The sequence below is a fragment of the Lissotriton helveticus genome, chromosome 11 (assembly GCF_964261635.1).
Source record: "Lissotriton helveticus chromosome 11, aLisHel1.1, whole genome shotgun sequence".
In the NCBI taxonomy this organism is placed as follows: Eukaryota; Metazoa; Chordata; class Amphibia; order Caudata; family Salamandridae; genus Lissotriton; species Lissotriton helveticus.
The window spans coordinates 55,792,100-55,813,173 of NC_136072.1; the positions used below are offsets into that span (position 1 = coordinate 55,792,100).

At 46.4% G+C, this 21,074-nt stretch overlaps 1 protein-coding gene across 2 annotated transcripts in view; it reads left to right on the plus strand.

Moving 5' to 3' along the window:
- The first annotated feature begins 1,576 nt into the window (after positions 1 to 1,576).
- EIF4E2 (eukaryotic translation initiation factor 4E family member 2) overlaps positions 1,577 to 21,074 on the plus strand; it is an 80,239-nt gene continuing 60,741 nt past the window's right edge. For both annotated transcript variants that reach the window (XM_078665839.1, XM_078665838.1), the window contains exon 1: positions 1,577 to 1,709. In XM_078665839.1, coding sequence (XP_078521965.1) covers positions 1,690 to 1,709 — 20 coding nt within the window. In that variant the 5' untranslated portion in view covers positions 1,577 to 1,689. The remainder of the gene's footprint in view (positions 1,710 to 21,074) is intronic.

Here is a 21,074-nt window from a genome sequence, read left to right on the forward strand (position 1 = left end):
CTATCATGTGCTATGATGCTTCAGACTGCCTTTACAGTCCCCTGATTTAGCTGCTTGTGTCACTTCTGCCCATGCCTCCTTCTTCCAGCTAGCTTTAGCTTGTGTTAGCACTTCTTTGTACTTTCTATGGGCTGCAGAGATGTCACTTTGATCTTTAATTTTAATGCATTCCAAAAGTAAGGATTTTGTTAGCCTACATTATGCAATGTACCAGGAGTGTGGATTAAATCTACCCTTAATTACTCTCTCCAAGGTTCTTTAGAGAAAATGTCCCTCAGATTTATAAATAAGCTCTTGTGTTTTAATCATTAAATTAGGAGCTACATCTTCATCCAATAGATGGCTAATTTTTTTCCAGGGTGTCGCTCACATTTGAGTATACTTTAATTAAAAGGTCAGGGTGTGCCTTCACATACTTCCACCGTAAAGCCTTTTAGTTACTTGATAAAACTGCATTGCCTAAAAGACTAGGTTTTATTATCTCCAGTGTTTGTATTGTTTTACAGCTTCTCTTTAATTCTTTATGCTTTCATACATTTTTACCACCTGCTTTTGACTAGAGGTATTTTCCACTTGTTTTTAATGACCTCTCATACTTGTAATTGGGTGTTATTTACCACGTACGTTATTTTTTGCCTTTGGTAAATAGCACATGCGTTAGTGTACATGGACTAGACATTTAGGAGCTTATTTACAAGCCCCTTGCGCCACCCATACGTCACTTTTTCCATGTTAAAAATGACGCAAAAGTGGAGCACGAGGCTTGTAAATAGGCCCCTTGGTATTTAGCACATGTGCTAAATAACATATGCATTATTTAACTCTTGATCAGACGCTTTATTCAGTCATGCAATATTTACCCCCTGCATTCGGTAAATACTAATACTTATAATCAGGGCCTTAAGGGAGTTAGGTATTAAGTAGCTCATTTTCATGGTCGCAACCGTTTAAGACTGCGTTTTGTGAGAAATAGTGACGTTATTTAGTAAGATGCTGTGCAATTTCATCAATTTACATGAAAATGTTGGACCTGTAATCTTTTATCTCAAATTATATTTAGTGTAAATATACTATTTTTTAGCAAGCAATTTGACAGCTTTCTGTAAAATATGGTGCATTACATACAGGCAGATGAGATGATGTTAATTAACTGTGGAAAATTGCCTAGAATGAAATTCTTTTTTTATATGACCACTTGTGTAACAATTTTAAGTAGGGTGCACCGTATTAATTTAGTTTGCGACAAAAAATAATAATAAAAAAAAAATATATATATATATATATATATATCATTGTAAGTGTTTAAAGTTATTTGAGGTCCATTATCCACAGAAGGGAGCGGCTTCTACGCTGTTAAGGCAAGAGGTCTCTGTGCACCGTAGGCCCGGGTCAGGCCCCGGCTGTGGATGCTCCCTCCGGGTTGCACTCCCTGGGACTCTCCCGCTCCTGAGTCCACTGCGCCACACCGGCCTCAGCCCCCAACCAACATGGCGGCTCGGCCAGGCCCTCCGCCGTCGCCGCCGCGCGTCCCCCCCTCATAACCTCCCGTCCGGAACCCCCGTCTGGCGCGTCTGCGGTCCCTCCTCCTCCGCCCTCCCGTCCGTCTGTCAGCGGCGCGGGCGGCTGCAGCTGCGGGCGCCGGGCGAGCGGGGAGCAGCGCCGGCCCAGGAGGAGGAGAGACAGCCGAGGATGAACAACAAGTTCCAGGCGTGAGTCCGGCCTCTGCCGCCGCCCCCTGCCCGATCCAGGCCTCCCCGCCGCGGACGGTTACAAGCGGCCCCTCAGGGCTGCGCGCGGCGGAAGGTTACAAACGGTCCCTCAGGAGCTGCGCGCGCCGGGGCCCGTGCCGCGCGCTAAACCGTCCCCGCGGGCGGCGCTCCGTCCCCCGGAGAGCGCGCGGGGGGAGAGCGGCACCGGCGTCATAACAACCAGGAAGAAAGCTTAGTGCTGCCTTGGCATATAGCGCTACATGTAGAGCCAAGAAGCCCTGGAATATATAGCGCTATATGTAGGGCCAAGAAGCCCTGGAATATAGCGCTATATTAGAGCCAAGAAGCCCTGGAATATATAGCGCTATAGGTAGAGCCAAGAAGCCCTGGAATATAGCGCTATGTTGGAGCCAAGAAGCCCGGGAATATAGCGCATAGAAGCCCTGGAATATAGCGCTATATGTAGAGCCAAGAAGCCCTGGAATATAGCGCTATGTTGGAGCCAAGAAGCCCGGGAATATAGCGCATAGAAGCCCTGGAATATAGCGCTATATTAGAACCAAGAAGCCAGCGCGAAGCGTTTCTGCGCTTAAAAAAATATTTAGTAATCGCTCCTGGCAAACCAATGTTGACCCTGGCAACAGACCCTGGCAACAGACTCTAAACTGCGTGACCCCCTCCCCCCATTTTTTTTTAATTGTAAAATGACTGTCATGTTTAACTGTAAAATTACCATCATTATTAACTGATATAATACCCACGTTGGACTTTGATATTACCCTCACGGATGACCCCAATGTGATCCTTACGTTTGATCATAACATGTCCTGTTTGACCGTAAATTATCCTCGATAGAACCAAAAATCAGCTCCTTTTAGCTACAAAGCCTAGTCTCTTATTCGTTTCAAAAGGACTCTTAGACTTAAAATAAATCTTTAGTTAAACTTGAAATTAACTCAATTATATCCTAAAAGACAATCACGTTAGATTCTCCACTCGCATGTTAAACCCTAAAATAACCCTCCTGTTTTAATTCTCAAAGTGACCCTCACATTATATTCTCAAATGACCCTCCCGTTAGATCATAAAATAAAGTGACCCTCATGAGAGACCCGAGAGTTAGCCTCTTGAGATCCACGGGTGATTACACCTGAGATGCCAAAAATAAGCCGCTGTGACATGTCCAGGAGCCCCCCTAAATTACACAACTGTATTTCAAAAAACTACCGAAATTTGAGAAAATAGATGCAAAATAGGCCTGTGCGAGACCCCAACATGCCCTACCCATGACGATTACAAAAGGAGGCATATGTCTATTTCTGAACTTTTAAACTCTCCTGGCATAGAAATAGTGGTGTAACTAGAACAATATATCCAGGTCCACTGGAATTATGTGGCTGTGATGGACCAAATTATGCCGCTAAATTATATGGCAAGAAAGGCAAATTATGCGGCATAATGCAACACATTTTGTGGTAGTACTTAACTATTTTTTTTTTTACTCACGGTAACTCCATCTAGGCAAATACTTCACCTTATTAGCAGTACCTGTTTAACATCCAAATGACCCAATAAACAAATGAAAGATAATTCGTCAACTATTGCAAAAGGTCTTCCACTGCGCTTGAACACATCGTCAAGCTTTAGTGAGCTAGAAGCAAATTTTGTTTGTTAAAATCCGAATGTTATGCAGCATATGATGGATTATATGGCAAATGCGGCAAATCCATAAAAATTCAGAAAATGCCTCAGCTGCAGTCTCTTAATTCCAGTGGCCATGATTATATTGAATGCATTGAAGTGTCTTAATATATTGAAGGGTCAGAACAGGGAATCTTTTTCAAATACAAATACCAGCTTGACTCTCCTGTGAGTCACATGAAAGAAAGCTATGCTTCTCATGTAGATGAAGAAATGCCCCTTCTGGGAGACCTAAAAAATGACCGTTGTATGAACCCTCTAGTGCCTCTTCTGTACCCCAACATTTTAAGCTTATAAAAAAATTAATTTACCGCATGAGTAATATGGAATCTGAGGGGCAGATTTACAAGCCATTTTGCGTCACATTTCCCATGTTATAAGTAAAGCCTGTAAATTTGTTTAGTGTCGCACACCTGGTTGCAGTTGGTTTCTGAGTATAAGGGTGCTCTCACCTGGTCCATCCGTGTTTATGGAATTAGATGAAAAGTGAACAAGGCAGTACGTTTGAAATCAAAAGAAAGAACATAAAATTTAGCGAGATGTGTTAAGGACAAACTATACCTAGTAATTACATAATTTTAATGAAGGGGAAAGGTGAAAATAAATTATTCTCCTGAATCAAAAGCAAGGAAAGTTATTTTATTCCGGATTCTAAGCTAAGGTCTGCAAGTAACAAATGTGACTACTGTCCCGATTTGATATTACTCTATTTAATGAAAAGTGGTTTTGGAGCAAGGAAATATGTCTTAAAGGCAACAAGCATTATTTAATAGGTGGATCCTGAAAAGAGAGGTGTTTGGGATGCATGATGTAAAGGCAGCGAGAAATGTTTGTTTGCGACGGGTGACGTCAGTTTTGCAAGAAGGAGACTAACATGTTATTTGAGGTTTATGGCACATTGAAATACTGTTAGCGCAGTGGTTTACAAGGTCACATCATTAATATCGAAGATTTATTTTAGAGCGATTAAGAAGGAGGATTCATTTTACAAGTTAGAGGTTCCCTATGTTAGAGACTCGTGCAAGGAGTTTGGGATTTTTTTTTAAAATGGAACGCATCTTCCATTTCAGAATGATTTTCCATATGTTATTCATTACAGCTTTGGTTTCAAGTTGAGAATGCATACACAATCAATTAAAAAACATTCTCAATTTGATTTTTAAAATGTACTTTTCACGTCTCTCGCAAATCTTATGTTTGCGAGTTTATTCAATCACTGCTTTTTGCAGTGTTATGTTAATGATATCCACCTTATGAATTGTGAAAGGAATGCACATTTTTGTAGTCATTTCTTAGAACTAGTCAAATGTACAAACTATGGGGAGGGGTATGATGATTTTAAAAGTTGATAAAATTTTTATTGGTACACCTAAATATATGGAAGGGAATATGTGGAAACCTTTTTTAAATGTTCTTAACTGTTTTTATTATGTGTGTATATATATATATGCAAAGTTATTTGAACTGAGCTGATATCCACCTTGATCCATACTTGCATATAATCTGTAACAAAGAGAATAACCATCTTTTTGTACCTACGATGAGAGGTCACTTTGTTGCAGCTCCAGTAAACTTTCTCAGTCCCACACTTGCCCCAGGCTGAAAAAGCCAATTGCTAAGGCAGTGGTGGCCAATGAGAGCTGGGGCGCTCTAGGTTGCTGAAAATTAGGCACTCTTTATACAACTGCCTGTAAGGAAAGGCTCAAGTTTACAGTGTGTGCCAAATTTGAAAGCTCACTTGGAGCCTGTTGGAAAGAGAAGAGCTAAAGTGTGCCCAGTGTGATTTTACAATGCATTTTTGCTGGGATTGGACACACCTCCCTGATGAAGAGTATATATAGTTTAACATCTTTACTAAAGGTAGGTGTCCCAGTAGGGCAGCACTGGTCTGTGATTGGCTGACAGTGACATTTATTTACAGGCTTTTCTGCTTTAGTTGTTTTTGTATTGCAACATTTATATAGTGCTTACTGCCCCTATGTGGGTAGCTGAAGCGCTTGCCTGCATGGGTAGCATGCTACACTGTTTAAGGTGTTTGTTAGGAAATGTGTTGTGCTTCTTTTGACCCTGTGTGGAGAAGTGTTTTCATGTTGTGTGTGAAGACCATCGTGGTACGGCTAGTGTGTTAAGAGACGCAACGCTTAGCAGCATAATGGATGGAGATGTGTGACGGATAGGCGCACATTTTGTGGCTGTCAGTAAGCTGGCAACTTCGAGCAACTCTGCAGGTCCCTTTTTGGTATTTCTTAGTCCACTTAGCTGGTTACTATACTTGATTGTCCATTCTGAGATATTTATTTTTAGGGTTATGGTCCTGAGAAGGCATAGGTTAATGGGAGAAGTGGTACAAAGATCAGCTGGGATGGACTTTGTTCATTTTATCCCAAATATGATTGTCATTGTGAGATGCCAAGAAGTGGCTGTGGTATGTTGCTAGTCGGGACCTGCAGTGTTGGACTAAATTAGAGTTCTCCGTTGGCTTGTGGTATGTGGCAATTCTCTTATTCTGTGCCTTTTCAGTGGTGAGGAGTGGTTGATTGTTTTGGACATGTATAGTACTGAGTGATGAATATGACCCTTTATAGTTTTATCTTATGTGAGTGTAAGCGTGTCAAGCAGTAAAAGGGAATTATTAAGAGGCTCGCATGAATTACATTCTTCAGTCTGACTGAGTGTTATGGTATTAATTTTACTGTGGGTTATATATTGCATAGTAATTGCATTATATAGCATTTACTACCCCTGACAATGCCTTGTTGTTCTTTTACACAGGGCAGCACTCTGCTTCAGGTCCCATGGTTATTGTTTTTCAGTTTTTTTTTCGTAGTTACTGTATGCCTTTCAGGCTTCAAAAGATCTACTTGCCCACTCCCAATTGCATAACATTTTATCCAGGGTGGGGTGACTTGTGTGGCTCTCACCACGTTCAGTTACCCAGAATCACTTGCAAACCTCAACCTTTGTAAGAAAAATAAATAAATAAACAACAAAAAACCCATTTTCCTTACGTTTTTGTGATAGAACGTTCTGGAATCTGCGTGGAGCCACACAATTCGACCACTCAGCATTCCCCCAATGAAAATGGTACCTCACTTGTGTGGGTAGGCCTAGTAACCGCGACAGGAAACGGCCCAAAATGCAACGTGAACACATCACATTTTTCCACTGAAAACTGACCCTTTTTAGGTCTCGCTTCAGCGAAAGACCTTATGTCGCCCGTTTTCGGGAATGTGGACAGGAGAGGGTGCACGAGCGCAGAGCTGCTCAGTTTTGAGCTCGTGAGCGCGCACGGCGCCGTGCCCCTCTCCTGCCTCATTCCCTTGCGCAAACACTCTACACTCACGCATGCGCACATACACACACTGCATACACACACGCACCCTCCCTTAAACAAACACACGCGCACCCAGACAGACACACGCACACACAGACACACTCAAACAGACACACACGCGTACACCCCACCCCCACTCACCCCTCCTCTCCCTCAACACACTTACCTGTTCTGGCGGTGCTCGGCGGCGGTTCTGCCTCTCGGTAGCGCTTCCCGGCCGCTCTTCACCCGGTCCCCCATCTCGGGACCGGGACTGAATGCGGAGACTTCGCAGGCAGCGCGGCGGCCCGGCGGGGACTTTTTCCATCTTCTCCCCCATTTCGCCATCGACCTAATGCCATTGGAACGCTTTACACGAGCACCAGGTACGTTAAAAGGACACATTCATTTTTATTTTTTTCACACCCGGGGATATTACTTGTTTTTTTCTTGAGAGTGGTGGCTAGCGTGACACAGTGTTATGGTCACCGGCGGTAGATTAGCTCCGGCTGGGAAAGAATATCATTAAAGTCCGGGCCTCCGGGGTTAAGTTAAAGGCCCTGCACCGGCCCCTGCCTTTCTTGCAGCCTTCTTCTATCCGGGGCCGCGCAGTGGCATTGTACTTACTTGCACGCAGTCAGATGCCCTGTGCCCGAGCCGGAGGCAAAGTTTGCTCAGGGCAGGCCATGGACTCGCATGAAGTAAACCGTAAAGTGTGAGTGTGATGTGAACCAGGAGTGATGACTCCGAGTCCAAGGCCTGCCTTGAGCCATCAGGCCTCTGTCTGCACGCACATTGCGTTCTGAATATCTCCTAACCCTTCCTAGCCCGTAGATCGCTACTGTCTATGTTAACTGCTCCCTACATTCAATAGCATGAGGAGCAAGACCGCAAGATGTCCTCGAGAGCCGCAGTCTCTGACAAAGTCATCACTGCAGTAGCACGTCTATAGATTGTGCTCTCCGGACTGTTCGGTAGATCTGTGGCTGACGGCCGACTCTGCAGTGATGTATTATATTCATATCAGCGCCTAAAGGATTCAGAGCGCTATATAACTGAGAAGGGCATTTGCGCTCGGTTTAATGGAACTTTCTTATTTTTAAACAATGCTGTCAGTATCTGTCTACATTAAGTTTAATGCACATCTTTTTAGTTTTCAGTATTATTTATTTTGTATTCGGTGAAAACATTAAGTTTCAACTAGAATATTTAGATTCCTATTTAGTGTTAAATGTGCACCCACTTATGATTCCTGACAGTTTTCAGCACAATAACCGGGCTGTTTTTCCCACAGGACTGCACTCGTATGAAAACATTAGATCATTGCATAAAGACAAGTGCTCAGTTCTAGTTATTTAAGCAGCACGCCTTTATGTGACTATTCCCCCTCTCCGCCCCCCCTCCCCGTTGCTGCCTGTGTGAACAGACCCTGGCCTGGCTGCAGGACAGAGGCCTGGGGAGACACTCGGAAAATGAACTGTATCTTCCATTAAAAAAAAACGAGTCTGGTGCAAATTTGACATCTGCGTTCATGTATAATAGTACGTTTAATTGAAAAGTATGAGTCAAATCAACATTAATTGTTATGGATGTTTCTTTAGATTCAGTGAACCACCTTTGCAGGGACACTTCCAGAGGGTACAGGTCAGGACACTTCAAAACTGTGCTCCCTTCCTTAATATCCGTCAGATTTCTTTTGAATTGCACATCTCATATTTGTAAAAGTACATTACTATATCGTAATTGATTTGGGGTTATGTACATTAGGCCTCTTCCTGGTACCATGTGAACGCACTTAAATTGAATTTAGATGCACAGCTGCTCTTCGTACAAGTATAAAAAGTATTTTGTTATTTAAAAGATGTGACTTTACACAGACAAATGGATTTACTCACTAGTACACTTATGAGAGCATGCTGTCATTTGAAGTGTGTGAATATCTACACACAGTGGAAAGGAGTAGGTGATGTGATGCCTTGAAAGTAGGCAAACGCCCATAAGTTGCTGGTTTCTTGTGTGTGTTCTTCTACAAACTATTGTGAATTCCAGCCTTGGGTAATGTCAAATATTTACTTCTGTGTAGGTAAGAGTGGGAAGGAAAGGAACTTTTATGGTATATGAAATATTCATTTTTAATTAGTAGTGCTCTGCTGCATCAGAATAAAACGGTAACAGCAAGCAAAGCACCACTACACAAATGATTTATTTTTCTCTTGGTGTTGTGGTTTGTTTGGGGTTCTGTTGAGTGTACTTTTGACACTTCTAACAGGTATCAGTGTTTTGATACGTTGTCCACTATTTGTGTTTTTCCTTCACTATTCTCACGTCCGCACTACTCTTCTGTTGAGTGCACGTTTGTCTTTTCACAATAGAGAGAGTTGCCAATGATGAGAAGTGGGTATACCGGTAATCATCAACCGGGAACCCCCTCGGGTTGCTCTACCGTGAGGTGCTCTCTCTATTCTTCACACTTTTCTAGGTGAATGTTCTGTTCCTGTGTGATTGTATTTTTATTGAACACGTCCAGACCTTGGAATTTATGTTATATAACATATTTCTGGTAGCATTGAAATTGTGTTTCTACCGGGTCTACGTTGTACTTGGATGTGTATAAATGAGTGAGGCATTAATTGTTTGAATACTGTTTGAGTGGGGGGCTGCCTCGCCCATTCCCCCTCCCCCTGTACCCCTTCAGATTTTGGGAAGAGAACAGAAAGGGCTTCCTACATGAAAAGAAGAGTCGTGTCTATAGATTGTATAGTTGTGTAAAGCTGTAGATACAAGTCAATAAAATATGCACAGCGCTACAAAGTGAGACCGCAATTGCATTAAGCACTATATGAAAAGAGCATGTTACGTTGATAGGCTGATGGTCTGACTCTGACGGAAGGAAACGGTGCTCCCAATCTGCTACTGAAATGAACGCAGCCTCTGCCAACTCTGGGGGGGGGGGGGGGGGGGGATGGACCGAGGTCGGTGTGACCAAAGCTTATTAGCTGCAGCCACACCTGATCCCGTGCAGAGAGAGCCCCGTCGGAGCTCCGAGCGCAAACAGAGGCCAAGACTGCGCCTGAGCCCGCCCGCGAGGCAGGCACCAATTTCGTGGGCGAATATTCTCATAAAAAATAATAAGATGACATTTTATTCAACACTAGCGACAGGCAGGCTGCGTATAAATCTCTGAAGGGCACGGCAAGGAATCCAGTGTACATTCAGCCCTTGGTCTCTTTAGCTGCAAGGATGGAGTCGTGTCCATTCAGTGGGTGGCCTCTCTGCTGGAAAGATGAGGCCACCCTTGCTCCGTGCACAATCCGTTACTAGCCTCTGCATACAGTGTGCAAGGCCTTTAAGTCCTTGGCCTTTGTTGAATATGATGCCCTATGCAGGCGAAAGGAGTTCAGTCTGCTTGTTTTTTTTTTATTCTTTGAGTCCTTTGTCCATTCCTGCCGCAAACTATCCTTCTGCATCCTCTGTTGTTCTCGTGTCTGTTTCCGCGCGCGCACACGCGCATCTGTCTGTATGTGTACGCTTGGTTGCACGTGTATTTTATTTGTTCTTTCACAACCCAGTGTTCAAATCATCCCTTCACACGTTCGCTCCCATTAAGAGTGCACGATTCAACCCCCATTCACACGCAATCGCATTCGTACGTTTATCACTTGATCTATGAATGTGATAGTCTGCGGAAGCTACCGTTTAAGCGGCCAGGTGCAGGCAGAACAGGATCATAATAGGTTCCCAGTCCCATTTCCGACTTGCTGTGACAAGTCACACTTTTAGTCAAAATGTAGGGAAACCACAGAACGGGGCTTCAGCTAGTCAGGCATCCTTATATGTTTGAGAATCATTTCAGTCAGCCCAGTTCTGGGGGAATATTGTCCTGAATATTACTTTCATAATGGGGACATCCTAAAGACATGAGTGTATTGTCCACGGTGACCGCAGGAGGGTTCCATAGTGCCTTGATATTAAGAACCTTCATTGAACCCACTCTGCCATTTGGGAATGAATGTACCTGTGCTACGCCAGGGTTGCACCAGAAATTGCTTGAATTATCCAGGTGGTTGTTCACGTCTGAGACATAAGGGATGAGAACCTCCCCTGATGCTGTCCACCCTCACTCACCGCACCCTCATACACCGCACCCTCACACACACTGCACCCTCACACACACTGCACCCTCACACACACCGCACCCTCACACACCCTCACACACTGCACCCTCCCACACCGCAACCTCACACACACTGCACACTCACACACACTGCACCCTCACACACACCGCACCCTCACACACACCGCACCCTCGCACACACACCGCACCCTCGCGCACACACCGCACCCTCGCGCACACACCGCACCCTCGCGCACACACCGCACCCTCGCACACACACCGCACCCTCGCACACACACCGCACCCTCGCACACACACCGCACCCTCACACACTGCACCCTCACACACTGCACCCTCACACACTGCACCCTCACACACTGCACCCTCACACACTGCACCCTCACACACTGAATCATCACACACTGCACCCTCACACACCTCACCCACACACACCCACACACACACCGCACACAACCACACCCATACACTGTACCCACACACACCGCACCCACACACACCGCACCCACACACACACCGCACCCACACACACACCACACACACACTCTGCACCCTCACACACACACTCTGCACCCTCACACACTCTGCACCCTCACACACTCTGCACCCTCACACACAGCTTATCTGTTATTTTCTTCATTCATTGGAAAGTTTACTCCCTTTAAGATCTGAACACAGCTGCCTGATCCTGTTTATGGCTAATAGATCATGTCTGTAGCCACACTGCACCCTCACACACACTGCACCCTCACACACCGCAACCTTACACACACTGCACCCTCACACACACTGCACCCTCACAGACACTGCACCCTTACACACCGCACCCTCACACACACTGTTCCCTCACGGACACACTGCACCCTCACACACACACTGCACCTTCACACACCGCACCCTCACATACCGCACCCTCACACACCGCACCCTCACACACACTGAACCCTCACACACTGCACACTCACACACCACACACACACACACCGCACCCACACACACACACACACACTGCACCCACACACACACCGCACCCACACACACACCGCAGCCACACACACACCGCACCCACACACACCACACCCACACACAAACACTCTGCACCCTCACACACACTGCACCCTCACACACACTGCACCCTCACACACAGCTTATTTGTTATTTTCTTCATTCATTGGAAAGTTTGCTCCCTTTAAGATCTGAGCACAGCTGCCTGGTCCTGTTTATGGCTGATAGATCATGTCTGTTGCCACACTGCACCCTCACACCACACCCTCACACACCGCACCCTCACACACCGCACCCTCACACACCGCACCCTCACACACCGCACCCTCACACACCGCACCCTCACACACCGCACCCTCACACACCGCACCCTCACACACCGCACCCTCACACACCGCACCCTCACACACCGCACCCTCACACACCGCACCCTCACACACCGCACCCACACACACCGCACCCACACACACACCGCACCCACACACACACCGCACCCACACACACACTGCACCCTCACACACACTGCACCCTCACACACACTGCACCCTCACACACACTACCCCCTCACACACCGCACCCTCACACACCGCACCCTCACACACCGCACCCTCACACACCGCACCCTCACACACCGCACCCTCACACACCGCACCCTCACACACCGCACCCTCACACACCGCACCCGCACATACACCGCACCCGCACACACACTGCACCCTCACACACACTGCACCCTCACACACACTGCACCCTCACACACACTGCACCCTCACACACACTGCACCCTCACACACACTGCACCCTCACACACACTGCACCCTCACACACACTGCACCCTCACACACTGCACCCTCACACACACTGCACCCTCACACACACTGCATCCTCACACACACTGCACCCTCACACACACTGCACCCTCACACACTCTGCACCCTCACACACTCTGCACCCTCACACACTCTGCACCCTCACACACTCTGCACCCTCACACGCCGCACCCTCACACGCCGCACCCTCACACGCCGCACCCTCACACGCCGCACCCTCACACGCCGCACCCTCACACGCCGCACCCTCACACGCCGCACCCTCACACGCCGCACCCTCACACGCCGCACCCTCACACGCCGCACCCTCACACGCCGCACCCTCACACGCCGCACCCTCACACACACCGCACCGGCACACACACCGCACCGGCACACACACCGCACCGGCACACACACTGCACCGGCACACACACTGCACCCTCACACACACTGCACACTCTGCACCCTCACACACTCTGCACCCTCACACACTCTGCACCCTCACACACTCTGCACCCTCACACACTCTGCACCCTCACACACTCTGCACCCTCACACACTCTGCACCCTCACACACTCTGCAATGGAACATACACTCCAAATACCACTCAGTGCCACATAATTATATGCAACATAATTGCACACCTCATACTTACACTCTACTCAATGCAACATAAATACACTTTATCTATCTGTCTATCTATCGCAGTCACTCTATCGCCCTCATCTATCGCACTTACTCTATCTATCGCACTCACTCTATCTAGCTATCGCATCACTACAGCATCACTCAGCACCACCACAGCATCACTCAGGTGCACCACAACATCACTATGCGCTACCACAGCATCATTGAACGCCACAGCATCACTCGTCACCACCACAACATCACTCAGCGCCACCACAGCATCAATATGTGCAACCATTCAACAACAACTGGTTCAAATATGTTCTCTCAATGTTTCAAGCTTTATTACAAATGTCACAAAAAGATGTTAATATTTCACTTCTGTTCTTGGATTTCCGTCACAATAAAATACAATGAACATAATCTTTAAATATTTACAAAAGCTTTTGCCATTATAAATTACAATGACTTTTATTTAAGTATTAATTCTTAAAAAAATTAAAAGCCATTTTTATTTGTAATATCAATACATCTAGGTCACGTAAATACAACACATATTGCATTACAAATGCTATAGGTGTCACATTTGCGAAAGTTAAAACTATTGGCATTGTAAATGACAAAGCTATTAATTTCGCTATTTTCAAAACCAACACATAAATAAAAAAATTGTCATTTACAGTACCAATAGCTCAAACTTTCCTAATGCGAGACCTATTGCATTGCAAATGCTTGTTTCGCTATGTGCCTAGCTGTGGATTTTGGACCCTAGCTCAGCCGGCACCTAGGGAAACCTAGTAAACCTGTACATTTTTGTAAACTAGACGCCATGGGGAAGCCAGGATGGGGAGACTTGTGTGGCTCGCATTAGGTTCTGTTACCCAGAATCCCTTGCAATCCTCAAACCTTGTAAAAAAGAAACACATTTTCCTCACATTTCTGTGATGTTCATAAAAAAAATTAAAGCAGGAAAAAAACATTTTGATAAACTACTGAAAAACTTCAGGTACCATTTCTTTACAGCATCATTTAGTAACGTGTTGATGCATGCTAGTATTTCCCAAAAATATTGATAATGGAGAATCAGTGTAACCAGTTTCGATATGATTATGAGAGAGAAAAATAAACAACCATTGGCAAAGCCAGTGGGTCTGAAATTGGTGGTCCGCTTTTTAGTTTTGTCAATGTGTGACTGGTTTTGGCAGGGTTTTTGTAAAACCTTAATGGTGTGGGAGCTGACGGACCCTCAACATTTTAACAAACATTGGCAAAAGCAAAAATTATTTTTTCGGTCTCAAAAAGCACACACTGCCACAGTAGTTACTGGCACTGAACAAAACTACTTTGTGTGCCAATATGCTCCTTGTGAAAGAGCAGAATGCTGTTACTCACAGTGAGACCAGCCTATACAGAGAGAGAGAGAGAGAAACAGCATTTTAATAAACACAAAAGGTCACGGTCCACACCAGACCAAAGTAGAGGCCCAATTATTAAAGAACGTCTCAAAAGTGTACCCATGGTATATGTTCTTGCATTAATTGCAGCTATACAGCTTTCGTGAATTCCCAAGAATTTACAGAAGTACAACAAGAAATAGTACTCCTAGAAAATATTTGTGAACCTCATTTTTAGGGCTCGCACTGCAACGCAATCGCGAAAGCGATTGTCGCAGTGGAGTCCTATTGTAGTCAGTTTTGCTTTCAAGGACTAACGAGGTTTGGGACAACAGACTGGCACACGCACGCACGCAGCCTGCCGGAATCGGATCAGGTCGCGCGCTCCGATTCCGCAGGCTCTTCAGTCACCATGGATCACGCACGCACACAGAGTCACACACACGAGTGCACACATACACACACACACACCACACCACACCTCCCCAGCCCCCCGCCGGCGCCCCCGCCCACACACAGACAATCCCCCCGCCCACACAAACGCGCACATACAGAGACGCCCCCCCCACACACGCGCACATACTGAGACGCCCCCTCCAAACTAACCCCACTCACCGCATCGCCGGACTCTGCAGCCTCCGCGGGGCTCTCCCTCGGGCATGGGAGCCCCGCGTCACCAGCACTGCTTTTCTGTCCAGGCACTCCGTGGGCGCGGGCTTCCGAAGACGGAAGTCCCGCCCCACGGCAGGTTTCGTTTTTGCACACGTCTTGTTTACGGACGTTAGCAGGCAGACAAGGGAGCGGTCTGGCGAACAACGTACTTTTCAAAGAAGAGAAAATACGCGAATTTTAAGCCTGTGTGAAGGTGTACGCATACGATGGATTTCGGATGACCGGTATTTTGTTCTTCGTATTAAGTCTCCAGTTTTTTTAACAACTAGTACTTCCGCATACTCGTAGCCTGATTCCGAAAGCTCTACCTGCTTTCCAAGTTCTTCGTGTTGCGGGTTTATTTGTATTATTTCGAGAAGAGCAGTGATTGTGCTAATGTCAGATTGTGGGGGACAAAGTGACAAAAATATCTCTAAAGCGCCATACTCCAGATCAGGCGCGCAACACCATTGGGCTCACGGGGCTCATGGCCCCGGCTTGAGTCGCTGCTGACGTCACCGCCAACCTGACACACATTGCACCAGTGACCAGGTTGTAAACAAGCCACGCACGTGACTAGCCACGGGGAGGCACTGCGCGCGTCACAGCTAGATTGGAATGTCAAGTCCCGGGGAAAACGAGCAAGTGCCTTGCAGCAGCGTCACTGACCTGCGATTACCCGGGAGAGGCTCCCACTGTGCTTTGTGACCATACCCGTATGCCCGATCACTGATCTGCGTGACACATTCCCAACATTGCACTGCATCGCCTGTCACGAGCTCATTCCTAGCCAAGCCAACAGTGCATTGCGTACGCATTATGAGATCTTACCATAAGGAAAGTTAATCCAGAAGTTGTGCAACGACGTTGGGTAAAATGGTAGAACTGTCTGAAGTTTTACACGTGACACTTTTCTTTTTGATGTATGTGTCTCTCTGTAGTAGTGTGTGTAGCCCTGGCGCCCCTGATGCTCTTCTGACAGAAAGAGGGAGTCCTGTGACAGTTGATCGCTCTGAAATATGCGTTACTAGATGAGTTCAGCTCAGTTATAAGGGGTCCTGTAATTTTATTAACTAACCCAGTCGGATCGGGATCACAATTTGGCCAGGGCACTCACTAAACAAGCATTTGCAATGCAATAGGTCTCGCATTACTGAATGTTTGAGCTATTGGTGTTGCATTATTATTAGCAATGCCAATAGCTCAAACTTTAATAATGTGAGACCTATTGCATTGCAAATGCTTGTAGTATAAGCAAATATGCATGTCTGGATTTGCTCATGTGAAAATCTGAGTGTTTGCAAGTTCACTTTCCCTCCAACCACTTTTTTCCCAACTCTGGAAGAAGGTTTTCGTCTGCCATTGTCAGGAGTAAACTTCCAACATTTCTCATTATGGGAAAAGATTAGAGAAGAGTTCTTGAAAACCCTTAAACCATGCAAGTTAGTAGGTTTGCACAGACTCAAAAGGGCATTCTAACCCTGGGACTATTGCTAACCACTACCTTCAGCCCCAGTATGTAGATCTGCCGAAACGTGGCAACATAAGGGGATTGCAAGTATTCAAACACACCTATCGTATGAGCACTGGCATAATAAGAGAGCCTATATCAGAGCTCTTAAATAATGCGATTGCTGCTATAATTTGTCGCTGCACTACATGGCACCAAATGGGCAAGTGGATTTTGTTACAGGACAAGTAGATTTATGAAGCAACCTGCCCCATGGACAAGTAGATATTTTATAAAATTCCACACACCTGGTGCAAGTAGGTGTGGCTTGCATGGACCCCCCCCCCCAAAACTATGATGTGTCCACGTTGCACTTTGGGTTGTTTCCTGTCGCGGGTACCAGGCCTACCCACACAAGTGAGTTAGCATTTGTGGGTGGGTGCAGCCCCCCACCCCTACGCTTAAAAAAGCCAGCATAATCCCTGGCGCCTAGTGGGTTCTCTGCCCACCCCGGGGGTGGGAGGGGGGGGGCAGATCAGGGGCTAGTGCCCCCATCTGCCTCCCAAGGAGGCAGGAAGACTGTGGCTAATTTTTTTAGGGCTGGGGACATTGGCATGCCCATTCGGTACAGCCCCCACCCCTACGTATAATAATAAAAAATAAGAATCCCTGGTGCCTAGTGGGCTTTCTGCACCCCCTGGGAATGAGTAGATAAGGGGTTATTGACCCCATCTGCTTCCCGGGGTGGGGGGGTAGAAAGACTGTGGCAATTGTTTTTGGTATGGGGACATTGGCATGCCCATTCTGGGCAGCCCCCACCCCTCTGTAAAAAACAAGCATTTGCAATGCAATAGGTCTCGCATTAGGAAAGTTTGAGCTATTGGTATTGTAAATGACAATTTTTTTATTTATGTGTTGGTTTTGAAAATAGCGAAATTAATAGCTTTGTCATTTACAATGCCAATAGTTTTAACTTTCGCAAATGTGACACCTATAGCATTTGAAATGCAATATGTATTGTATTTACGTGACTTAGATGTATTGATATTACAAATAACAATGGCTTTTATTTTTTTTAAATTATTAATATTTACAAGTTATTGTAATTTATAATGGCAATAGCTTAAACTTTTGTAAATAACTTTTGTGAAGATTATGTTCAGTGTATTTTATTGTGACGAAAATACAAGAACAGAAGTGCAATATAAACATCTTTTTGTGACATTTGTAATAAAGCTTGAAACATTGAGAGAACATATTTGAACCAGTTGTTGGGGCGAGGCCGGTGAGTGGGAGAGAACGAATAACAGGACTCACTCATCACCGGAGGCAGATAAAGGCAAACGCATTGAGAGAGTGGAGGGCGGAGAAGAAATGAGGGAGGAAGCGTAGGTTAAGAAATAACAGAAGAGGCGCAGAGACAGAAGGTAGAAAGGAGCGAGAGGCAGTGGATGGGAAGGGGAGGGATGCCAGAGAGCTGTTTTGAGTCTGGGTTTTTAGAGAAAAAAAAATCGCTCCCCACAAGAGACTGCAGTGTGAGCTCTGATTCTGAGCTGAATGTACCACCTTCACACCATCTGCGACACAGAGGTGCACAAGGGGACTAGTGCAGCCTTGTGAAATAATAATAAACAGAGTTACTACGTCATCCCATCGCTCCCTATAAGAGACTGCAGTGCTAGCTCTGATTCTGAGCTGAATGTACCACCTTCACACCAGCCGCGAACCAGAGGTGCACGAGCTATTCTGTAAGAATGCAAAAGGCTAATCACTGCGGTAATAAGGAGAGAAGGTGGTGCGAGATATTCACATCAGCTGTTTGCAATGAAACAACACAACACAAAGGCAGCACTGGGAACTATTTACTAGACCCTGGGATATTCCGACATGAGAGGAAGCCTCTGGAAGATGGTAGGCAATGCGCTCGCTAGTGAAGGAGACTAAAGAGGTAACTACATCTACAATGCGATGTATTTCTAAGTGCTCGGCAGGACAGTTAGGTGTAATTGTTTGCCGTACACGTGGTGCCATGTCTGTAAACACGCTTTGACCTTCCGGCTTGCCTAGAGATCGCATCTCAACACAGCTTAGAGTAGAACCTTAGATAGGACGGTTAATTAAGGAGAGGAATACTATTAACGGGGACGGATACCTGTGGCTGGCAAAGCCTCCAGTCTCTACGTGCAATACATTTGTTTACCCAGCATGTGCGAATAGCACTTCAGTAGTCTTCTAACATTCCCTGCAAACATTTCCGTAAGAGGTCGGCATCTCTCCAAGATTTCCTGAGTGTTTCCAAACAATAACTAAAGTGCATCAGATGGGTAAGAAACACTACCACTGTCTAATGTGGCAGGCACTGACGTGACAGTCGTGGATTCTGCGCTGGATGTAGGGAGAGAGAGGGACAGAGGAGGAAAGGTGGGAGGGAACACGGCCTGGGGGAAGCTGGCTGGGGAGGGGGAGGAGAAATCCAAGTCCCAGAATTGCTTCGCGTTGGTGAAAAATATAGCAGACATGGCTGGAGGTGCTCCGGTGACATGGGGCTGTCAAAAGCTCGGCACACCGTCTTCATAGATTTCTATAGCGTCTACATATGAAATGCCCTCAGGCACTGGAGTCCAACACGTGATTGTGAACAACACTGGGCTTTCAGTCGATTTCTACACGAAAACCCCTCTAGCACAGGAAAGACCAGATCACTTGTGTGCACAAGGAAATCACTTGAGGTTGTAGAAGGAGTTTGCGAGGCAAGAGTTGTGTAGAAGGGGGCTGGGGAGGAAGAAAGAATGAAAAGAGGGTGGACAGAAGAAAGATGAAAGGAGAGAAGATATGATAACGCCTACCGGAATGAAATGAGACTGGGAGTTAGGTTTAGGGACGTGTGGATGGAAAGAGAAAAAAAATGAAAGGAAATGATGCAAAACGAGGGTTACTAGAGAAACGGTCATGGAAATAAAACAGAGAGGAAAAGGAACAGAGAAGGGGGGAATCAAATGGAACGCAGATACACTAAAGAAAGGAATTAAAGAGAAGAGGCAATACGTGAAAGAGACGAATAGGAAGAATGCTTGATGAGGTGTGGTGAGAAGAGAAAACGGAAGAGAAAGAAAAAAGGGTACTGAAGTGGGATGGGGGTGAGAAGGGAGGTGAAAGTAGATGAATTTACAGCCGCCTCTTCAATCCAAAAAACGTCAGTCAGGCTCTAAATTAATGCAACGGGCAAAACGTAGCACCACATGACTGCAAATGAATCTTATCGGACCGGCCGGTATCTAACGAGGTATCTGTGTCCCAGGGAGCCAGCGGTATGTCTCTGGCAATATGTGCGTGCTGAGAGCTGCATGCTTTGTGCTCAGTTGCAGGCAGCATTTTCTCTCATTGTTTCGGATATCCTCGTGCATCTGTGGCGCGTGACAGGCTTCCTATTGTCTCACCCCTCTGGAGCTTTGTTGGCGAAAGGCTGCATTACAGCCCCTGATAATTATATTGCTTAATTAATCAAGGCGAAACAAAAATTGTGAATGTTTGCGTGGTTGCCAAGTGCAGGAGATAAACAAGCTCTCGGTATTGTTGTGGCGGGGGGAGGGGGGTGGCCGAAAAGCACGAGTTTAAAAACGAGTTCTGCAGGACGTAGGCAGATGTAGGGAGGGGGTGGGCAGGCTGATTAGCTGGGGAGCGGATCTCTTTGAAGTAGCCTTGAGGCCGTGAAAATGAAAGCAATTAGGGGGGAGGTGGGAGGGAGGCTGCCGGCAACTCGAGCGACCATATGGAGAGGGAGGGGGGTGGGCTTCCTAGTGGGAGAAGCTTGTGTGAGGGAGACTGGGCTGCCTTTGATGATCGAATGCAAGTTCGTGCACGAGGAGCTTGTGGTCACGTGATTCACGTGAACTGTTGAAAATCCTCATCGTAAAAGTCCGCTTTGTGGATGGGTGGCATTAGGTCTCTCTGCGAGACCTAAAGAACCCAACTAATCCTTGGTGCCTAGTGAGCTTTCTCCGCTCCCGACTTGGGGGGGCGAGCAGATCAGGGGCTATTGCCCCCATCTGCCTCCTGTGGGGGACATAAAGACTGTGGCATTTTTTGAGTGGGAGTGGGGGCATTGGCATGCCCATTCTGGGCAGCTGCGAACTTTGAAAAAGAAAATCCCTGATGCATAGTGGGGTTCCTGCCCCCTGGGGGTTGGGGGCAGGTAAGGGCTATTGCCCCATCTGCCTCCGGGGGGCGCAGAAAGACTGTGGCAATTTTATGTGGGGCATTGGTAGGCCCATTCTGTGCA